General features: G+C 32.9%; 1 protein-coding gene across 1 annotated transcript; it reads left to right on the top strand.

The window, feature by feature from the left end:
* Positions 1-242: 242 nt before the first annotated feature.
* Positions 243-19,739, top strand: LOC143048690 (citramalyl-CoA lyase, mitochondrial-like). Its single transcript, XM_076222497.1, has 7 exons — positions 243-403; positions 2,522-2,801; positions 5,981-6,169; positions 9,475-9,673; positions 10,190-10,303; positions 15,191-15,369; positions 15,714-19,739. The coding sequence occupies exons 2-7, from the start codon at positions 2,523-2,525 to the stop codon at positions 15,807-15,809; spliced, it is 1,056 nt and encodes a 351-aa protein (XP_076078612.1). The 5' UTR covers positions 243-403; position 2,522; the 3' UTR covers positions 15,810-19,739.
* The last annotated feature ends 1,452 nt before the right edge of the window (positions 19,740-21,191 follow it).

Here is a 21,191-nt window from a genome sequence, read left to right on the forward strand (position 1 = left end):
TGCACGTGTTCGATTGTAAACATGCATATCAAATATTGGGTTACATGACATGTTTTAAAATATCAATGATTACTTTTATTCCGTATGCAATTATTTTTTTTTAGTCATATATTAGAACATTAAAATGTAAAGTGGGGTATTTACATAGGAATTTTGTGTTTAATTATAAAACTGGCCTTCTGCCAGAAAAAAATAATGATAATAAAGTAATGTACTTAAAACGAAAGTAGGCACATATTTTTGTTTACTTGTTTGACACATTAAGATTGCATAATCCAAAAGTAAATATCTATGACGAATTTTATCAAGCTAATGTTGACAAAATAAATATATACCTGTCATATCAGAAGAGGCAGTGTTGGTGTGACCAATCTTGCGGGAGGGAGCAGCCAAATTGGCATTTGTACGCTATGTGTATCCTTTTCATACATATGGATTTTGATCTTATTTCTTGCTTCTTAAATTAAAGTATAAACTCAAGCTTTTATCATGTTTATTTTATATAGTCCTTTTATTTAGATATTTAAACATTTTGGTTTCATTTGCACATTTTTGCTAGAAATTTAATTTCACACTAAAAATGTCTTTATTCAAGTTCAGTATAATTTTATTATTTAATTTGCATTACATTAAATTTATAATAATTTATCATGGTTTTTTTTCAGGGATTTGACAGTTTTATTTCTTTAGTGTATATCTAATTTGCAATGTTGTTATGTATTTTTAAATACATGACATATGTATGAATAAAAATAAATTAAAAATTATTTGCCATTCTCTTCATCTATGTCACAAAATCTGCCACTTACTAATAATTCCTGTGTATTGTTTATTTCGTGTTTCATTCCCTATCAGATGACATTTTATTTCAAGACCAAATCAAATGTGGGTTTGCATAGCCTATGAAGTGGGTCTCATTGGGGTCTAAGCGTGACGCAGGATTGCCGATTTTCTGTAAGCGTGACACGTGAAAGTCAAATTATTGTGGCGTGAAAACGAGAAATGAGGTTTTGCGGGATCCGGGAAATGATAAAAAAAAGAGAATTGCTTACGTACACAGTGTAAGCGGGATACGGGAATCTGACAAAACAGTAAGCGGGATCCAGGATCGGAGCCCCCCCCAATGAGACCCCCTATGAAGGCTAATTTGGCTACTTGTCTGTGCATGCAGTGTCGCGCAGACACTGCCATCAGAATAAAATTTATTCTTCATGATAGATAGATTGTGGCTCAGAGGGAACATGTTTCATTGGTCTATCATGGTGGTTGCTGTTTGTCTGTCTGTCTTTTTTATACAACCACAAAAAAAAATTGCGTCGTAGAATGCTATGATCATGTCGTCGTCGTCGTCGTCCAAAGACGCATTTTGTTTCCAGACAAAAACTTTAGTTTTAGTGAATGGATCTCTAAGAATTTTTACCAGAAGGTTCAATACCACTTAAGAAAGGTTGGGATTGATTTTGTGGGTTATGGTCTCAATAGTTTAGGGCCAAAAAGGGGGCCCAAAATAAGCATTTTTGTAGTTTTCAAAAAAACTTGTTTTTAAGTGTATGAATCTCTCTGAAATTGTACCACAAGTTTCCATACCATGAAGGGATGGTTAGTTTTGACTTTGGTGGGTAATGGCTCAAAATGTTTTAGAATTAGGGGCAAAAAAAGGGGAAAACTAGGTTTTTCTGGTCAATGGACAATTAAGACAATTTAAAAGCAGTGTAAGGGAGGTAATTCAGAAACATTTAACATAAAATGTTAGGTATGTTCAGATTTACCTCCCTTACACTAATTGTAAATTATATATAATAAAATTTCAGGTTTTGGAATAATTGCAAAAAAAAAGGGGGTGGTAGTAGTTTTCAATTATTTTTTTTCCAAATTTTTGAAAAGTTTGAAGAAGAAATCTTTAATTGCACAATATTGTGCAATAGATTTGTTAGATAAAAAACTTAATTCAAATAGTTTGGGGATGGGGGGTTGAACTAACTGCTGCAAGATTTGGTAATCCGACATTGATTTTGACATATATATCCATATAAGGGTCAATAAATTTTTCCCAAATTATTTTTAAGAGGGGGGGGGGGGGGTCAGTGAAAAAACTATGTGAATTAAGTCTTTTATACTTCATTGAACTTTTGATGTCATCCCTAAGTTGTGTGTCAGAAACCCATTTTTTGTCACAAATTTGATCACAATCCAAATTCAGAGCTGTATCAACCTAAAATGCTGTGTCTATACTTGCCCCAATTGTTCAGGGTCTGACCTCTGCGGTTGTATAAAGCTGCGCCCTGTTGAGCACCTGGTTTATTTATTTTTTTAAATAATTGTTAATATTTATCAGATATTATGAAGTTGGTTTTCCTGTTCATGTGTTGTTATTTTTTTTTTCGTTTTGCCTGCTTAAACTGTTTTTCAGAGTGAGAATTTTGGCTTTGAACAGATGTTTTATTAGATTCTACATGTACTCCTATGACTTGATGTTTTCAGCCACAAATTTGTAGTGTACATAATGATATTTTTTTTCCAGAATGAAAATCCTCCTAGCCCTTCACCGACACTGCTATAAAGATGTAATTTTACCAACGCTGACGAGAGGTGTATTAAACAGAATTCAGAATACCAAGTTATCATGTACACCTGCATGCTCATATTCCAGTTTAGGGAATAATAATAAGAAAAAATATATCCCACGCAGATCCGTACTGTATGTCCCTGGCAATGATGAGAGGAAAATCCAGAAAGTTGTCTCCCTTGATGTTGATTGTGTTGTTTTAGACTGTGAAGATGGAGTAGCAGCCAACAGGAAGGTACATGCAATATGCTAATTAGATCAGGGAGTCATGGTATCAATCACAGAACATTATTAACTAGAATATACATCATATAAATGAAACAACTAAAAAGAATTAAGATGTGTATGATTGCTGATGAGTTTAACTCTCTAACTCTCTACCAATAACTACAGTACACACAGAGAGGATGAAATCTCATACTCCCTACACTGTGTAAAAACTTGGTGTCACACCAGGAAACTCCAGCAACACTCTCCAAACCTTTAGAGGAAATTGGGAGAAACTTGGAGTAATTCCTCCCTAAAACTCCTTAATTATACCCCACGCAACGAAGTTGCGGAGGGTATAATGTTTTTGACCCGTCCGTCCGTCAGTCCGTCCGTCAGTCCTGTTTCTTGTCATCGCAACTCCTCTCAAACCACACAACAGAATTTCACGAAACCTTTTCAATTAATAAGGACATACTATATAGTTGTGCATATCGACGGGAAATTGCGATTCAATTTTTTTTCTAGGAGTTGCGCCCCTTTGAACTTATTTACTTTAATGTACTACTGCAACAGTTTGTCATCGCAACTCCTCTCAAACCACACAACAGAATTTCACGAAACCTTTTCAGATAATAAGGACATACTATGTAGTTGTGCATATCGACGGGAAATTGCGATTCAATTTTTTTTCTAGGAGTTACGCCCCTTTGAACTTATTTACTTTAATGTACTACTGCAACAGTTTGTCATCGCAACTCCTCTCAAACCACACAACAGAATTTCACGAAACCTTTTCAGATAATAAGGACATACTATGTAGTTGTGCATATCGACGGGAAATTGCGATTCAATTTTTTTTCTAGGAGTTACGCCCCTTTGAACTTATTTACTTTAATGTACTACTGCAACAGTTTGTCATCGCAACTCCTCTCAAACCACCCAACAGAATTTCACGAAACCTTTTCAGATAATAAGGACATACTATGTAGTTGTGCGTATCGACGGGAAATTGCGATTCAATTTTTTTTCTAGGAGTTACGCCCCTTTGAACTTATTTACTTTAATGTACTACTGCAACAGTTTGTCATCGCAACTCCTCTCAAACCACACAACAGAATTTCATGAAACTTTGTAGATAATAAGGACATACTATGTAGATGTGCATATCAACAGGAAATTACGGTCCATTTTTTTTCTAGGAGTTATGCCCCTTTGAACTTATTTGCTTCAATGTACTTCTGCAACAGTTTGTCATCTCAACTCCTCTGAAAACACACAACATAATTTCATGAAATTTTGTAGATAATAAGGACATACTATGTATATTGACAGGAAATTATTATTCAATATTTTTTCTCATACAATTGTTTTTCTTATACTTATTTAATTTCTCCAATGACAATGTGGGGACGTGGGGTATGTGAGCGTGCTCACTAAGGTTCTTTAATTGTTTATTACCTTGGTGTGGTTTCTCCCAACACCATGATTTTTATTGCTATGTTTACCTTTGAAGTGTGCCAGTAGTTGATGACTAGAACAAACATTTCTTGTGTTTCCTGTCATTAAATGACAGTCACAAAAATGATGAAAAGTGTGAGATTTGTTAAATTTAATCAGATATATTATAATCTGATTTTATTAAAGAATCCTGCACAACTTTATTTATTAAAAATATATTCAGCATTTGTTCTGACAGTGTTGGTTTTTCATACCTAAGAAACATTATTAAAACAAACAAAACATCACCTGTAAGTGGAGTATACTTAATAGAAAATAAAGACATATATTTTAATTGAATTTATTCATTTTTTTTTATATAAATTTAAATAATAAATGAAGATTATTTAAATATAATATGTATGAAATTTATATACATTATTTTATTTTATTCATTTTTTTTTGTATCATTACTATTATTTTTTAATCCATAAAATTGAGAAAGGAAATGGTGAATATGTCAAAGCGACAACCACCCGACCATAGAGCAAACAACAGCCGAAGGCAACCAATGGGTCTTCAATGTAGCGAGAATTCCCGCACCCGTAGGTGTCCTTCAGCTGGCCCCTAAAATATGCATAATAGTACAGTGATAATGGACGTCATACTAAACTCCGAATAATACACAAGAAACTAAAATTTAAAATCATACAAGACTAACAAAGGCCAGAGGCTCCTGACTTGGGACAGGCGCAAAATTGCGGCGGGGTTAAACATGTTTATGAGATCCCAACCCTCCCCCTATACCTCTAGCCAATGTAGAAAAGTAAAAGAATAACAATACGCACATTAAAATTCAGTTCAAGAGAAGTCCGAGTCTGATGTCAAAAGATGTAACAAAAGAAAATAAATAAAATGACAATAATACATAAATAACAACAGACTACTAGCAGTTAACTGACATGCCAGCTCCAGACCTCAATTAAACTGATTGAAAGATTATGTCTTCATCATATGAATATCAGGTACAATCCCTCCCGTTAGGGGTTTAGTATCATACTATCATAAAATATATGAGAAGAACATAACCCGTGTCATGCCAACAACTGTTTTTTTAGAAATAAATGTGTTTAGTTCCGATGCAAAGACCCTATCAGTGAATCAATGTTAAAGCCAAAATATGCAATCTTTAATGACCTGACAACAGTATCGTAACTATATCCCCTTTTAATAAGTCTATTTAAAGGTTTTGTAAGTTTCTGAGGAGAATACTGACATTTTTGTGCTTTATAAAGAATATTTCCATAAAATTTTGGATGTGAAATACCTGAACGTATAAGATGTCTGCATGTTGAGTTATATTTACGAATTATTTCCTTATACCGGTGATAAAATTTAGTAAATGTTTTGACCAGTTTGTGATATCGAAAACCCTGGTGTAATAATTTTTCAGTAATACATAAATTTCTCCCGTATATATTAATATCTATATTTGTAAATATCAAGTTGCCATTCTTAATTACATGAATTATGAGATTATGAAAGAATGTAAACTGGGAACTAATGAACATCTGTTAATTCCAGTCTGAAGCAAGGAATACTATTGCCAGTTGCCTGGCAACTAATGAACATCTGTTAATTCCAGTCTGAAGCAAGGAATACTATTGCCAGTTGCCTGGCAACTAATGAACATCTGTTAATTCCAGTCTGAAGCAAGGAATACTATTGCCAGTTGCCTGGCAACTAATGAACATCTGTTAATTTCAGTCTGAAGCCAGGAATACCATTGCCAGTTGCCTGGGCTCGTTGGCAGGATGTAAGGCAGACATCACAGTCAGGGTAAATCCAGTCAGTAGTGGATTGATGGAGGAAGATTTGAAAGTGGTGTTTAAATCAGAACATCCACCTAAAACCTTGATGTTACCAAAGGTTGACACACCAGAAGAAATAGAAAGAGTTTGTATAATTGATGTTTGTGCTTGTATCTCTGTGCGGAGCTATTAGTTTCAGTCGACATACATTGTACATGCCATCTTGAAATATTGACTTATCACAAATAGATTCTGATTGGTTGCTTTATGATGTGGCTGAGTAACAGCAACAGCTATTGGCTTAAATGAGATAAAGAATTACAGACTTTTCTTGTCTCAGGATAAGACATCAAATGCTGGAAATTTAAATGTATATTACAGTTCCGATCAACTATCATTAATTCATGTTCATTTTACTAGGGAGATTGACCTCAAAATTTTCCGGTACTAAGTGGCAAGTTTTGGAGTATAACACAAAATTTTGTCTTATTTTTGTACTTATCGGCCTAATAATTTAAAGAATTATATATCAGAAAATCATTTCTTAAGTGGCACCCTCATCAAATGAGTGGAAATGAATTCTTAACTTGTTTACTTTTTTTTCTATTTCTCTCCACTTCGTTAGTACCCAATTTCTGGTGGCGATGTTACACAGTGATATTGCACACTGAAATTCAATATTGAAATATCAATTATTTATGCATGTTTATTTGCTTTGTTTGTCTGCAATATGCACCATTTGTTTTGCTATTCAACCATATTTCCTATGCAATTTTACAAAAATGCACTATCTGTATTTCATAACCTCCACCAATCTAGGCCCACCTCCAGAGTGGTGTCTATTTGTAAATGTTATCAACAAGTAAAAGTCAACCAATTTTTAAAAAGCATTGGTGAATAACACACACTCTTATATATAAAGTAAAACTAATTGATATCAATTAATATTTAAAAATACCACATTTCAAATACTAAATAAACAACCACAAGCTTTTTAATAAGGTCAAACTTTAATTTATTCAACCTTAATGAGGAACATTAAATTTTCATATGACAGATAATTTTGTGAGTAAGTTCCTGTATCTTATATCTAATTTAAATTAGTAAATTGATAATTTGTTTTAAAAGTCATAAAAGCCTTAGGCCTAAAATAAAATTTCATTTGTTTGGCATTGCCGCCCGACCCACTGAAAAACTTGCCGCCCAAATAATTTTATTTAAATGACATGGAATAGGAAAAGTCTGCCAAAAGTAATGTCAAAGAGGCCAGCAGGGGAAAGCATCTCCCTATGCTGCAATGCATTGGTTAAGGGAGATGGATTTTATCAAAAATCAAATTTTCAGCTATTCTTTGAAAGAAACGTTCTGAGAGACCTTGTAGAGGACTCAAATTTTATCTTTTGTAAAGCAGAAACAGATGATTTCTACTTGACTTTGTCGCTTCATGAGATAGAAGTTTTTCACCGGGACATCACAGAACAAATATGCGTGGCTCTTACATTTGTTGAACTTATTAAATATTTGAAATTTATCATTAACAAATTTTCCCTTGAACCAGAGAACAAAGTATCTACTATAGTCAGAACCAAAATGATGCATTCAAGATAATTATGGCGGTAAGCACCAAAGCTTAAAGACCAAAATGGTCCCAGATTTACAGGTTTATAGTAGTTTTGTACCAGTAGATGCTAGCCTGGTACAAAACACATATTTTAAAGACTAGCATCTTGTGTCAATTGAAGTACTTCCCCCTTTTCTTGCCTTTCTTCTTAACATGAATAAGATAATTCTTAAAACATAAAAGATACTGACAGAAACATATTTATAAATGTATTTAGTGTACTAGTGATGAATAAAATCCCCTCCTTTTCCACAATTCCAAGGGCTCATTAATTTATCTGTATTCATGTAATGCATGTCCAGATTTCTATTAATCAAACAAGCATTTATTTATCTGCAAAAATTGTCTGTCCTGCTGCATATTTCCATTTTGAATTTATCATACGTTTTAAACCTAGACCTGAAAAACCTTGCATTAATGGATAATATTAGTATAAACACCATGTCTATTTGTGCCAACCTTCCAAATTTTTAATATTTTGCTATCCTAATTTGGTACAGATCCTTTATCATCAAAACTTATCAGGGGCAGTAGGCGTGTTTGTATGGTAGTTCGTCACACCTTACATGTATGATTACTAGCCTCTAGGTATTGGTTTGAGCCGTAGTTGGGCAGTTGCAAAATTAAGGTTTGATTTTCATGTCCTATGTGATAAGGTTAGTCAGTGTCCTCCCGCAGGTTGGCGTTTTCCTTCAAGTACTACGGTTTAGTACGCCACTAAAACTGACTGCCATGAAATTACCCATATGGTGTAGAAAGTGATGTTTATAAAACCAAAGCAAACAATCAAAGTTTTAAATCTTTGTCCATTTGTTCAAGGTGCCGTAGTGGTTGAGCCATTTAACTTATGGTAATTTTACCAAACTGACCATAACTTCAAGATTAGACATCAGGCCTCTGTTCAATGGGCAGTCCCACAATAAAAGTTCAATTTTCAAGTCATACCATTTTATATGGTTAATTTGTCAGTTTCCTGCCTCAGTTCTGTGTTTTTTTCTTGAAATTATCCATATGATGTAGAAAGTGACATTGACGGTTGACCCCTTTCAAAGAAACCACCAGCATGTACACACAACAATGCTGCAATGCTTTAGACAACAGTGATCTAGAGACTTCATGATTTACATGTATAAAGCTTTTAAATGTAAAAAAAAAAAATCCCTACCTACCTACCCACCTGCTGATGTGTGGGTCGGCAATGCCAAACAAACAATTTTTTAAGGGTGGCCTTAACAATATATATTGTGTATTATATATAAAACCTGTTACATGTTCCAGTCACTAGTAATAAATAATAACAGATATATACATGATATATATTTGTCACCGATATATACATGATATATATTTGTCACCAATACATACAAACATGATAAAACAGCTGTCAAGTTTAAAGCTTCACTCTTCTGCTGAACTATTAGCTTTTACAATGTTTTATATCACATTTTAATGATCTTTGTACAATGTTATAGGAAATGTCAAAGACTCCCAGAATATTTCTATCATTTAATATTGGAATTCATTACTTTTTGCTTAACACAGCTGAGCAAGATTGAAAGCATGAAGTTTTTTGGTGCATTAGTTGGAGACGACTATAAAATTTGGTACTCTTGAGCAGTTATGCTTTCATAGTACAATGTAAAGAGTGAATACATCATTGAAATAGGAATAAAGCAATAGAAATCACAAAAATTTAAACCTGAAGCAGAAAACATTTCTCATCAAACTTGAACTTATAATGTAAATAAGTCAATGAATAACATGAAGTGATGCAAAATCATAAATATGAAAATAATAATCTTATTTATATGGCTTTTTTCTTTTAAAAGTTTACCAAAAGAATTAAGGATATTCTGTCAGACAAACAGAAGGCTGAGAAGTTTAGTTTGATAACGATGGTAGAAAGTGCTGTGGGTCTAATGAACCTAAAGGATGTTATTCTCCAGGCTTCGTCGCTCACTAGGTCAGAGAAGCTGTTTACCTTAGAAGGTGTAGTGTTTGGATCTGATGATTTCTGTGCTGATATTGGTAAGGCTTTAACTTTTGTTGTTGGGTTGCAGTCTCTGACACCATATCTCTGTTCTATATCTATGTATTGTATAATGTACATGTGATCTAAGAAGTTATATTTTGTGTTGGTGAACTCTTTAAAATGTTGTTTTGCTTGGTATTGTAGCACACAATAGCATCTGTATATCATTCCTTATTTAGAAGTCTAAAAACATGCTTCATTCCCCAAATTACCAATGTTTGTAAAAACGGTATCATATACACTAATTACTCAATGTGAGTACTTATTAACAAATTGTTTGAACAGGTATACTTCAGCTATAGCTAAGGCTAAACCAATAATGGTTTACTTTTACAAAATATCACTTGGATGGAGAGTTGTCTGGTTGGCACTCATACATCATCTTCTTATATCTATATCATGCTGTTTCATACCAAAAAGGTTATATTTATATGGTACATGTACATAACTCCTAACAGTCTTCATATAAATTCCGACTGAAATAAACTAATACATTTAAAATATTTGTTCAGGTGCTACACGAACTAATGATGCAAAAGAACTGTTATACGCACGTCAGAAGCTTATCACATGTGCTAAGGCATACAGACTACAAGCCATTGATCTTGTCTACATAGATTATAAAGGTAAATAGATTCCCTGTTAAAGTGGACACATTGGGAAAATATACATACTGTTTTACCTCTATCTGTCTTTTGGTCAGTCTGTAGCTTCATCAATATTTTTCGTCACATCGATATCTATCTTTCTCAGAAACTACAATACAAGGATTTCGGAAATAAGGTTTCAGGGTTTGTATGAGTTATTGTAAATTCAGAAATTATTGCGTGTATTTATTATTACGATTTTGTGATTTTAGACTAAAATGCAATTTTCATTTTTGCAATATTCAGAAAAATACAGTTTGATTCATAGAATATTTTTTTTTAAATGCAAGTTTTAATTATTGCAATGATAACTCTGTCACATTTTTCGCAACAATAAAAACATCGCAATAATTTCTTAATTTTTGCAGTAGCTATGCCGTGTGATGCATTTTCAGATTCATCACTCAACAACTTCCTGTTTATCTTATACTTTTAGAGGGCGGGGGTATCATTAGTAGCAGTAGCTCACAGATTCACTTGTTTATTTTGAAATTTGAATACATCCTATACAATATAAATTCACATTTTTACAAATTCTAAAACAAGCAACAGGTAGTTATATTGATCTCTCCCTTTTTAGCTCACCTGGCCCAAAGGGCCAAGTGAGCTTTCCCGGCGTCCGCCGTCGTCGTCGTCATCGTCGTCCGTCGTAGTTAACTTTTACTAAAATCTTCTCCTCTGAAACTACAGGGCCAAATTAAACCAAACTTGGCCACAATCATCATTGGGGTATCTAGTTTAAAAAATGTGTGGCGTGAACCGGCCAACCAACCAAGATGGCCGTCATGGCTAAAAATAGAACAATGGGGTAAAATGCAGTTTTTGGCTTATAACTCAAAAACCAAAGCATTTAGAGCAAATCTGACAGTGTAAAATTGTTTATCAGGTCAAGATCTATCTGCCCTCAAATTTTCAGATGAATCCGACAACCCGCTGTTGGGTTGCTGCCCCTGAATTGGTAATTTTAGGGAATTTTTGCTGTTTTTGGTTATTATCTTGAATATTATTATAGATAGAGATAAACTGTTAACAGCAATAATGTTCAGCAAAGTAAGATTTACAAATAAGTCAACATGACCAAAATGGTCAGTTGACCCCTTTAGGAGTTTTTAACCTTTATAGTCAATTTTTAACCATTTTTCGTAAATCTTAGTAATCTTTTACAAAAATCTTCTCCTCTGAAACTACTGGGTTAAATTAATCCAAACTTGGCCACAATCATCTTTGTGGTATCTTGTTTAAAAAATGTGTGGCGTGACCTGGCCAACCAACCAAGATGGCCGCCATGGCTAAAAATAGAACATAGGGGTAAAATGCAGTTTTTGGCTTATAACTCAAAAACCAAAGCATTCAGAGCAAATCTGACATGGAGTAAAAGTGTTTATCAGGTCAAGATCTATCTTTCCTGAAATTTTCAGACAAATCGGACAACCCGTTTTTGGAAAATGACGCGTCAGCGGCATTGTTCCGATACCATTGACCAGAACAACAGGAAGTCGATTATTGCCTCCGCCTACCGCACTCGGTTTCATATTTACTATTTTACAAACTAACTGGTATCTGTTTGTATTCCGCTACACTCGAACAAAGTGTTGTAGTCGGACGGGAACCAGTTTACATACTTTATTTTATTTACAACAAAAATGTTGACCTGTCCATAGAAAGGCTTGTATAGTACGCGGTTTTATTCTCCAAAATTGGACCTTCCAGAGAGGGTGCGGACTATAGAGTACAATAAGCAAGAAATAAGAGAACAAGTTCAAATTCGATGCGAGGTGGTTTGTTTACGTTCCGCCATCTTTGTTATTGATATTGTAGAGGGCGCTCTCATCATATTTAAAGCTAATAATTTTAACTCATCCATACTAATAAGTTATTTCTATTTAATATCAAATTAAAACTGATAAATATAAAAACTAAACCTTTCATTACAAATTTCTCGTTTCTTTTCAATGCATTTGAAATAAACTGGTATCTGCTAGATTAAAACGATCCAAACATAGTAAAAAAGACAACCGTAAACCAGCTTAGAATTTGTAAACTACAAAACGTAATCGGTTATTGTTCATTCCGTTTTGGTGTTTCATACCGACTTATATGGTTTGTATAAGCTTAAGACCCTTCAAACATTAATGTGATAGGTATATTAAAGACTGTTTTACAAAAGGATGGAACTGTTTTACTTTCAAAGTCGTATTATAGTGATATCTGTCATGTACGGATTTCGACTCTCACCGGTTAATTTCTTCTTTTACACGTGCATTTTAAACTTCCTGTTAAACATCGCATAAGTTTCAAAATTGTTTTTTTAAGTGAATTAAACTTATTTTAACAATCATGAAGCGTTCTAGAATCATTTTCAAGCAGTTTCTACTTCTGTTTGATGATGGAAAACAGGTTTTCTCAAGAAAATACCGCAAACGATCGCAGAGGATTTGAAATGTACAAGTCAAGTCGGCACCTGGTTAAATGGACATCTAGTCAAATCGGCACCTATTTGAAGTCAATTCGGCATCCAATAATATTTGTTATAATATTTTAAATTCAATTAATTAATAACTTACCAAGTACATAGTTAACATGTTGTTGTGTATAAAGGTAAACAACGAAGCCCTTACCCAAGCTGTTGTTTTAAAAATGAGACAATTAGAAAAATAAAATAAAATGGAAAACTATGAGTCCCTTTCAATAACTTTCATGCCAAATAATTAGCAAATTTACGGTGTTTTTTCAGGAAAGTTTGAACAGCATTAAACCAACAATCCTGTACAATGCTCAACTGGTTAAAAAAAATGCATAAAAAATATCCAATACCTCATATATATGATTAAAAATACACATTTAGTTGAGAAAAATAAATATATACAAAATGTACATATACCCCAAAAAATGTGAAAGTTAATTTATTTTTGGACAATCCCTTCCTTAGGTATTTAACTCATTTTGCTTAAATACTGAAAAAAATTCTGGCAACCCCTTTCTTATTTTAACTCTTTTTGCTTAAAATACTGTTAAAAATATATATTTAACATGGGTGATGAATTGACTATATCAGGTGTGGATTTAACCAGGTGCCAATTTGACTAGGTGCCGATTTGAGTATACCGGGTGCCGATTTGACCAGGTGCCAATTTAACCAGGTGCCGATTTGACTACAATTCTTTGAAATTAACGGAGTTTCATTAGACCTTTGATAACAGTAACAAAAAGATTATTTACCTAAAATTTTGTGGGAGAAGGGGGTACGGACTATGTACCAGTGAGAAATATACAAGCCTTTCTACGGTATTTATTTGTACAATTCAGGTAGTCTTGACCTATTCATTTGTCTTAAAAAACAGCCAGTTGTCATCTTCACTTCACACACACACACATATACGAATATCAATTATATGCTTATGAGACATGTTGCATTGTTAAACTAATTATGGTTTGTGAAAATCAAGACTTGCATAATAAATATCCCAATATTAGAGACAGTGGCGTCATTTTTCCTCAGAGCTTTCAGCTCTTTGATTGAGTTGCTGCCCCTGAATTAGTAATTTTAAGGACATTTTGCAGTTTTTGGTTATTATCTTGAATATTATTATAGATACAGATAAACTGTAAACAGTAATAATGTTCAGCAAAGTAAGATCTACAAATAAGTCAAAATGACCAAAATTGTCAGTTGACCCATTAAGGAGTTATTGCCCTTTATAGTCAATTTTTAACCATTTTTCTAAAATTTTAGTATTCTTTTAAAAAATCTTCTCCTCTGAAACTACTTGGCCAAATATAACCAAACTTGGCCACAATCATTATTTGGGTATATAGTTTTAAAAATGTGTGGCGTGACCCTGCAAACCAACCAAGATGGCCACCATGGCTAAAAATAGTACATAGGGGCGAAATGTAGATTTTGGCTTATATCTCTGAAACCAAAGCATTTAGAGCAAATCTGACATGGGATAAATTGTTTATCAGGTGAAGATCTATCTGCCCTGAAATTTTCAGACAAAACAGACAACCTGTTGTTGGGTTGCTGCCCCAGAATTAGTCATTTTAAGGAAACTTTGCAGTTTTTGGTTATTATCTTGAATATTATAATAGATAGAGATAAACTGTAAACAGCAATAATGTTCAGCAAAGTAAGATCTACAAATAAGTCAACATGACCAAAATTGTCAGTTGACCCATTAAGGAGTTATTGCCCTTTATAGTCATTATTTTTTCGTAAATTTTTTTAAATTTTTAGAAAATATTTTCCACTGTAATTACTGGGCCAAGTTCATTATAGATAGAGATAATTGTAGCAAGAAGAATGTCCAGTAAAGTAAGATCTACAAACACATCATGATCACCAAAACACAATTTTGTCATGAATTTATCTGTGTCCATTGTATAATATGCACATAGACCAAGGTGAGCGACACAGGCTCTTGCCTCTAGTTTATGTTTATTTGGCCTCTTTAATACAACAAACCTTCAAATAAGTGAATTTTCATTTCAAAATGTTAAAAACTTTTACTTTGATCTATGTTCTTTCCTGTTGAACAAATGTTGAATAAGACTAGAAATTTCAATTAAAATAAAGTTTCTCTCATGAATGCCCTATATATATATAGCTATTTTTGTGCAGTCTGTCCTGACTTAAAATGTATAGTCTTTTAGTATGTCTTTCAATATTTTCAATTGGTTAAATATGCCACTGTGTGACTTAAATAAAACTGATAGAATAGTTCACTCTTCCTCATGTTTTCTTTTAGTACTATTATTTTAGTTGTACCAACTTGATAAATGATCCATATCCCCATGTTTGCATTGCTTAACACATAACAACGATTTATTTCTAGAGAAGAATTAACTGTTAAAGCTGTAATTTAGATTTAGCTGGGTTCCAGCAGCAAGCAGAACAAGGAGCTAGGATGGGATTTACAGGGAAGCAGGTGATACATCCAGGTCAGATCCCTATCGTCAATGCTGCTTTCTCTCCTTCAAAGGAGAGAGTACAGTGGGCCACAGAAATGATCCAAGCTTTTGATGAGTATCAAAAATCTGGACAGGTGAGATTTTATTGGATGTCAGTGTTTTACAAGCATTGAATCTGTTTATCTTAAGAGTTAACTTTCAACAATTGTAATCCCTATACAATAGCTAAATCACTTACTATAACTGAATATAGGAGTACATTATAAAAATTAAAGTAGTTAAATTATATAGTGTGTGATTAATAGTAATTTGGGTTTATTTTTGTTTGTTATCAGGTCTGATAAATATATAAATTAATGTAAGAATGAATGGGCATACATTGTCATATATTAAAATATAATTAGCTGACTAATGCCTATATGAAAGGAAGGTTTGTTGTTGATATATATGACTTATTGAATCATTTCAAATATTTTAGGGAGCCTTTGTTTTTGATGGCAAGATGATTGATATGCCACTGGTGTTACAGGCCAGAAATATTGTCAGCCTGGCTCAAGCAGTATCAATCACATGATTACAGATCACCTGAATACAGACCATGTGATTCTAGTCACATTTGAAGAAAGATTTTATTCATATCACATATTAGTGCTAAACCGAATACTGTTTGCAATCCATACTTATGACACCTGTCCATATGCTAACTCGGTGAATGTTTTCTATTAGTATTACTCTTTGTTAATAGATCGATAGACTTGTCACCATGTTTTACCATTTGACATTAAGAGCATGTTGGCATTTTACTATTATAATATTTTTTTTTTTGAAACAGGAATTAATCAAAACAAAAGCTTTCAAAAGAAGCCTGCACATCTTAAGAAATAAATTCAATTTGAAGTGATATGCAACAAATGGAAATATATAATTCTGTACAGAATATTTCAGTAATTCTTGCTGAAATAGTAAATTTTGTTGCATTTTTGAGATGGGGGGGGGGGGGGGGGGTATATAAAATTATCAATATTATGAATCTCTTAGCATAGAAAAAAAACAAATAGTTAGGGCCAAAAATAAAATATTGTTTGTTTTACCTCCCCCGACTGACCCAGTAAAATCACAGCGACTCGAAAATTTTTATTGGCCATTCTTGACCAGAATTGATCAGAATTGCTATGTTGGTTTTTGGTGATATCTTACCAATGCTGTAGTACGTGTGCGTTGATTTTTTGTCATACCTTTCCGATGCTGTAGTCAACAAGCGTTTTAAATGAGGCATTTTTGCATTGAAGGGCTATATGATTTGGAATGAAGGAAAACAAATTAAACATAACGCCTTGCCACACGATTTGTGTTGTGTGCAGCATCGTGATATTTGAAAATAAAAAAATCTGAAGCATCTTTCAACCCACTGAGTGCACCTTGATTGGCTTTGTCTTTAACCTCTGTTCCTGTTTAAAGGATAAAATCTTTGAGTAAAAATGGTCTGAATCGTGCTGTGAAATCAATCTACTTTGCCAGTCTTCGAACAGATTGGGCACAAGTCAGAAAATGTTGGATACGTGTATTTCATTGCTTTAAGGGAACCTCCCTGATTTCCGCTGTAAAAAAGACCAGTTTGAATGTTTTTATTTTTCAATTATTGGCATGAAATTTACAAAAAGGCACCTTTTACGTTATAACTGCATCAGTTGAATTTGTTATTCTCAAAGTATTCTAGGAACAACAAAGCATGAATAAGTGAAGCCTTGTTTTTTCTAGAACTCGTAAAAGCATATAAATCTTTTGTTTAGGAATTAATTGACCAAGCTGCATGATCCAGGTGTAACTGAACATAACTGAATTATGTTCACTTCTATTGGAAATTTTTATTCATTGAATTTTAATTCCAAAGTGATTAACATATCTTTTTGTCATTTCATAATTGATGATCAAGTTATGAATGGGTGAACACAGTAATTGTTTTGTTGTGAGTTATGCATCAAATTAGACTTGAAATAAGCTTGATTTTTAACTAATAAAACACTTACTATCATTAAACATTGTTATCACTTGTAGAATGTGTGCTTTTGTAGATTTCATACCATAAAATGAATAGGAAAAAAAGGAGGTCCCTGTATACTGTTTTTAACACCAGAAATTTGGGGTGTACACTGAATACAGGGAATACCCCACTTTTCTTGACTTATCTTATTTTGTAAAAATTCAATAGAGAAAAATTATATCAAGAAATAAAATAAAGTAATTTGCCTACCTACCTATCCATACCCTGATAACTTCAGTCGGGGAGGGGAAACAAAGATATTTTTAATGTTGGCCTAGTGGGATAGTACCAATTAGGAATCTCACTGGATCTCTCATCTATGAATGAGCTCCCACAATTTTCATAATATCTTTATATAAATCCACATTTTATAAAATAAATATTTTGTACATTTTAGACATCTTTATGAATGGGCTGTTCTTAAAAGTCCTTTTCTTCATATGTTTAGGTTCTTTAATGGAGCTTCATATAATATAAATGCATAGACTTTAAAGTATCACTCTCTCCCCACACACACCTAATTATATAATGTTAAAACAATATAATTAAGAACTAATTCATGGGGGCTTGAAAATATTGTGAGTTTACCAAGGGTTGGCCCTTTATGACAAATACTTTACCCTGAGCAATAGCGAGGGGTAAAATTTCGGGATAAAGGGACATCCCCTGGTAAAATCACGATATATTCAAGCCCCCATGAATTATTTTGATTCTAATAGGACAAATATGGCAATTCTTTTGGATCGAAGCGCTCTAGGTGGAGGCAAATGATTGTCGTTCCCATAAATAAAGCCACTATAAATTGGCGTAAAAGAACAGAGCAAACTGAATTATTTACATGCTTACACTATTTACAATGACGTATTTAGATAGTTTTGGATGTATTAAATGATAATTTACTTATATGTCTTACATGTATTAAAAAAATGGCTTATACCACATTTAAGCATTTTGTTTACATTTCCTTATTGTGATGATTTTCTGTTTCACAGGTGTGTATTTTCCCGTAAAATGCTAATTATATTCTAAGGTCATTGTTCTATGATGTCGGGTACCTCATTCATAAAAAAGCATATGCTGTGGGAGTACGAACGGAACAGCCCTGGCAATATATTCATATTTTACCACGGGTGTGTACTCAAAGTGTTTGAAGTACGTCATGTTAGAATGTTTGATAATTATCGATTGTTAAATGATTATTTATTTACTGTGTAAATGAAAACCTTTTTTGCACTGTAAAATGCATTATTAAAGTTAGCCTTTCATATATTATACCTTGTTGTAAGCCTTGAACAAATAAGTTTTAAATTTTGAGACAATATATAGTTATTATTAGTGTTTTGAAAAAATAGTTTGAATAAAAATTGTTGTGATAACTGTTGAGGTTATGTAGTTTCTGTTTGTTTTGTCAGATGTATTTTTAAGTACCAACTAGGGGCATTTTGATTTTCAGTCTGTTAGCTAATTGTCCGTCTGTCTGTCTGTCCTGCTTAAGTTTTTGGTCAAGGTAGTTTATGATGAAGTCAGAAGTCCTGTCAACTTGAAACTTGATACACATGTTCCCTGTGATATGATTGTTCTAATTTTAATGCCAAATTAAGAGTTTTGACATCAATTTCACGGTCCACTGGACATAGAAAATGTTGTGTGAGTGGGACATCAATGTACTACGGACACATTTTTGTTATTTGTGTATATATGATTACTACATGTATATCCTTGCTATAATACTCCTGTTTTATACTGGTTATGGAATTATGAGTCTATGATTTGTAATGAGAAAGAAAGCATGATATACCTATTTATACTTTGGTTATGGTTTATGAGGGGAAAGTTTTTGCTTAACAAAATTGAAGCTGGACACAAGTCTGGTGATACTTACTATGTATATACTTTTGGTTTACTTTTATAGATTGTTATTTGGATGGAGAGTTGTCTCATTGACACTCACACCACATCTTCCTATATCTATATTCAACACTTACTTCAACCCAGATTCCTAAAGTCCCAAAAAGATTTCACATGTTGAATCTGTGCACCTGCTATTGAATATTTCCTTATATTTGTAAATTGTTTAGTATAGGCCATATTTGTTTGTTTACCAACTATTGTACACTACTCTGCAATTTGAGTATTTGGTCCCTATCTCTGTGATTCAATTTTTCTTATATAAGCACTAAGAAATTGTTGATGTAAGAGATATCTAATTTAAGAATGGAAATAAGGGTGTAGCATTCAATGTTTGATCAGTCTTTAAGCAGAAACGCATTATTTCTAAAGATCATTTAGGTGAGTATTGTGTTTGAGTGACACAAAGGTAAAAGATGATTAAGAATTCTTGAGGAAACTGACCCCATTATGTAATGGTCATCGATAAAGCTCTGCTAATTACACACTATGTATTGTATGATTTTATATTTAAAGAGCTCATCTATGAATATGTAAATAAAGTTCTTAGATTTATTTGTTTTTTTATATATTTTCCTTGTGTGCATCTAAATTGTAAAACAACAAAAGTACAGAACTGAGGAAAATTCAAAACAGAAAGTCTGTAACCAAATAGCAAAACTAAAAGTTCAAACAAAGTAAACTAATAGATAACAACTGTCATTCTCCTGACTTGGTTGTGAGGTGATTGTTGTGGTACTGTTATAATGTTGTAATATGTTTTACTGTTTATGTATCATTTTCTTCATTATTTACAAGTCTTTGACCATTCACTTACCGTTTATGTATCATTTTCGTCATTATTTACAAGTCTCTGACCATTCACATTTAAATTAAACTTTTTATCATTCACAACTATCCAAATGTTCCCTTTAACTGTATATCTGACTCCAGATGTTTTAAAAACTTTTTTTGACAATCTGGACAGTGTGTTGGTCCTTGTCGTTTTTCTTTGTTTTTTATATGAGATTGTCATGATTACCACCAGAGTTAAAATCAAATGAAATTAAGCAATTATAGGACACTGCATGGCCTACAACCCATACTGTATAGTCAGATATAAGATATTCAATGCAGACCAGAAAGTTATGTTTGTTTTTGTTAGGAGTCGGGTTAATGTGAGTTTTTATGGTACTGTTATATTGTTGGTAATATGTGTTATTCATTTAATTCTCAATTTCCGTGGGTACCACATGGAAATGACAACGAATTATATATTACAAACAAATAGGAATGATGTGCTTTTCTACCTTACACAACAATGTCAAATAAACACACCATCGTATTAAGCAGAAATCTTCACAAAAGATCTCTATACCCTTGTGGTAATGTGTTTGTCTTACTTGCAAGAGGTGAATGGTTTATCACCCTAGACAATCAAACAGAGTCCTCACATGTGAGTGTGTCAGTATGTCAACAGAAAGTAAAATCACACAAAACTCCAAGGAAAATTAATAAACCGAAAGTCCCTAATCAAATGGCAAAACCATAAGCTTAAACACATCGAACAACTGTCATATTCTTGACTTGATGCAGACATTTTCTTATGTTAAAAAATGGTGGATTAAACCTGGTTTTATAGCTAGTTAAACCTCTCATTTGTATGATACTAGTAGTCCCATCAAATTTCACTTTCCAGTATAAAAAAGAAAAATGTATAGATGTGTATTTCTTTACCGGCAGAGAGATAAGTTTTTACGTTAGAAGACTAAGAACTAATTCCAATTAATCAATCGGATAAGTAGATTTAAACAGGCTAACACGAGAAGACGTCTTATTTCAATGGAACTTTTATTATAGTCAACAATTGTATTGGTAATGAAATATAACATTTTCAGAACTATAAGCTTTGTAGTTGTTAAAAAGACAACAGTAGTATACCGGTGTGCAAAAGTCGATTGAGAGAAAACAAATTCTGGTTACAAAATAGAATAGAGGGAAACACATCATGTATAAGAGGAAAACAAA

This window comes from Mytilus galloprovincialis, chromosome 10, assembly GCF_965363235.1.
Source record: "Mytilus galloprovincialis chromosome 10, xbMytGall1.hap1.1, whole genome shotgun sequence".
Classification (NCBI taxonomy): domain Eukaryota; kingdom Metazoa; phylum Mollusca; class Bivalvia; order Mytilida; family Mytilidae; genus Mytilus; species Mytilus galloprovincialis.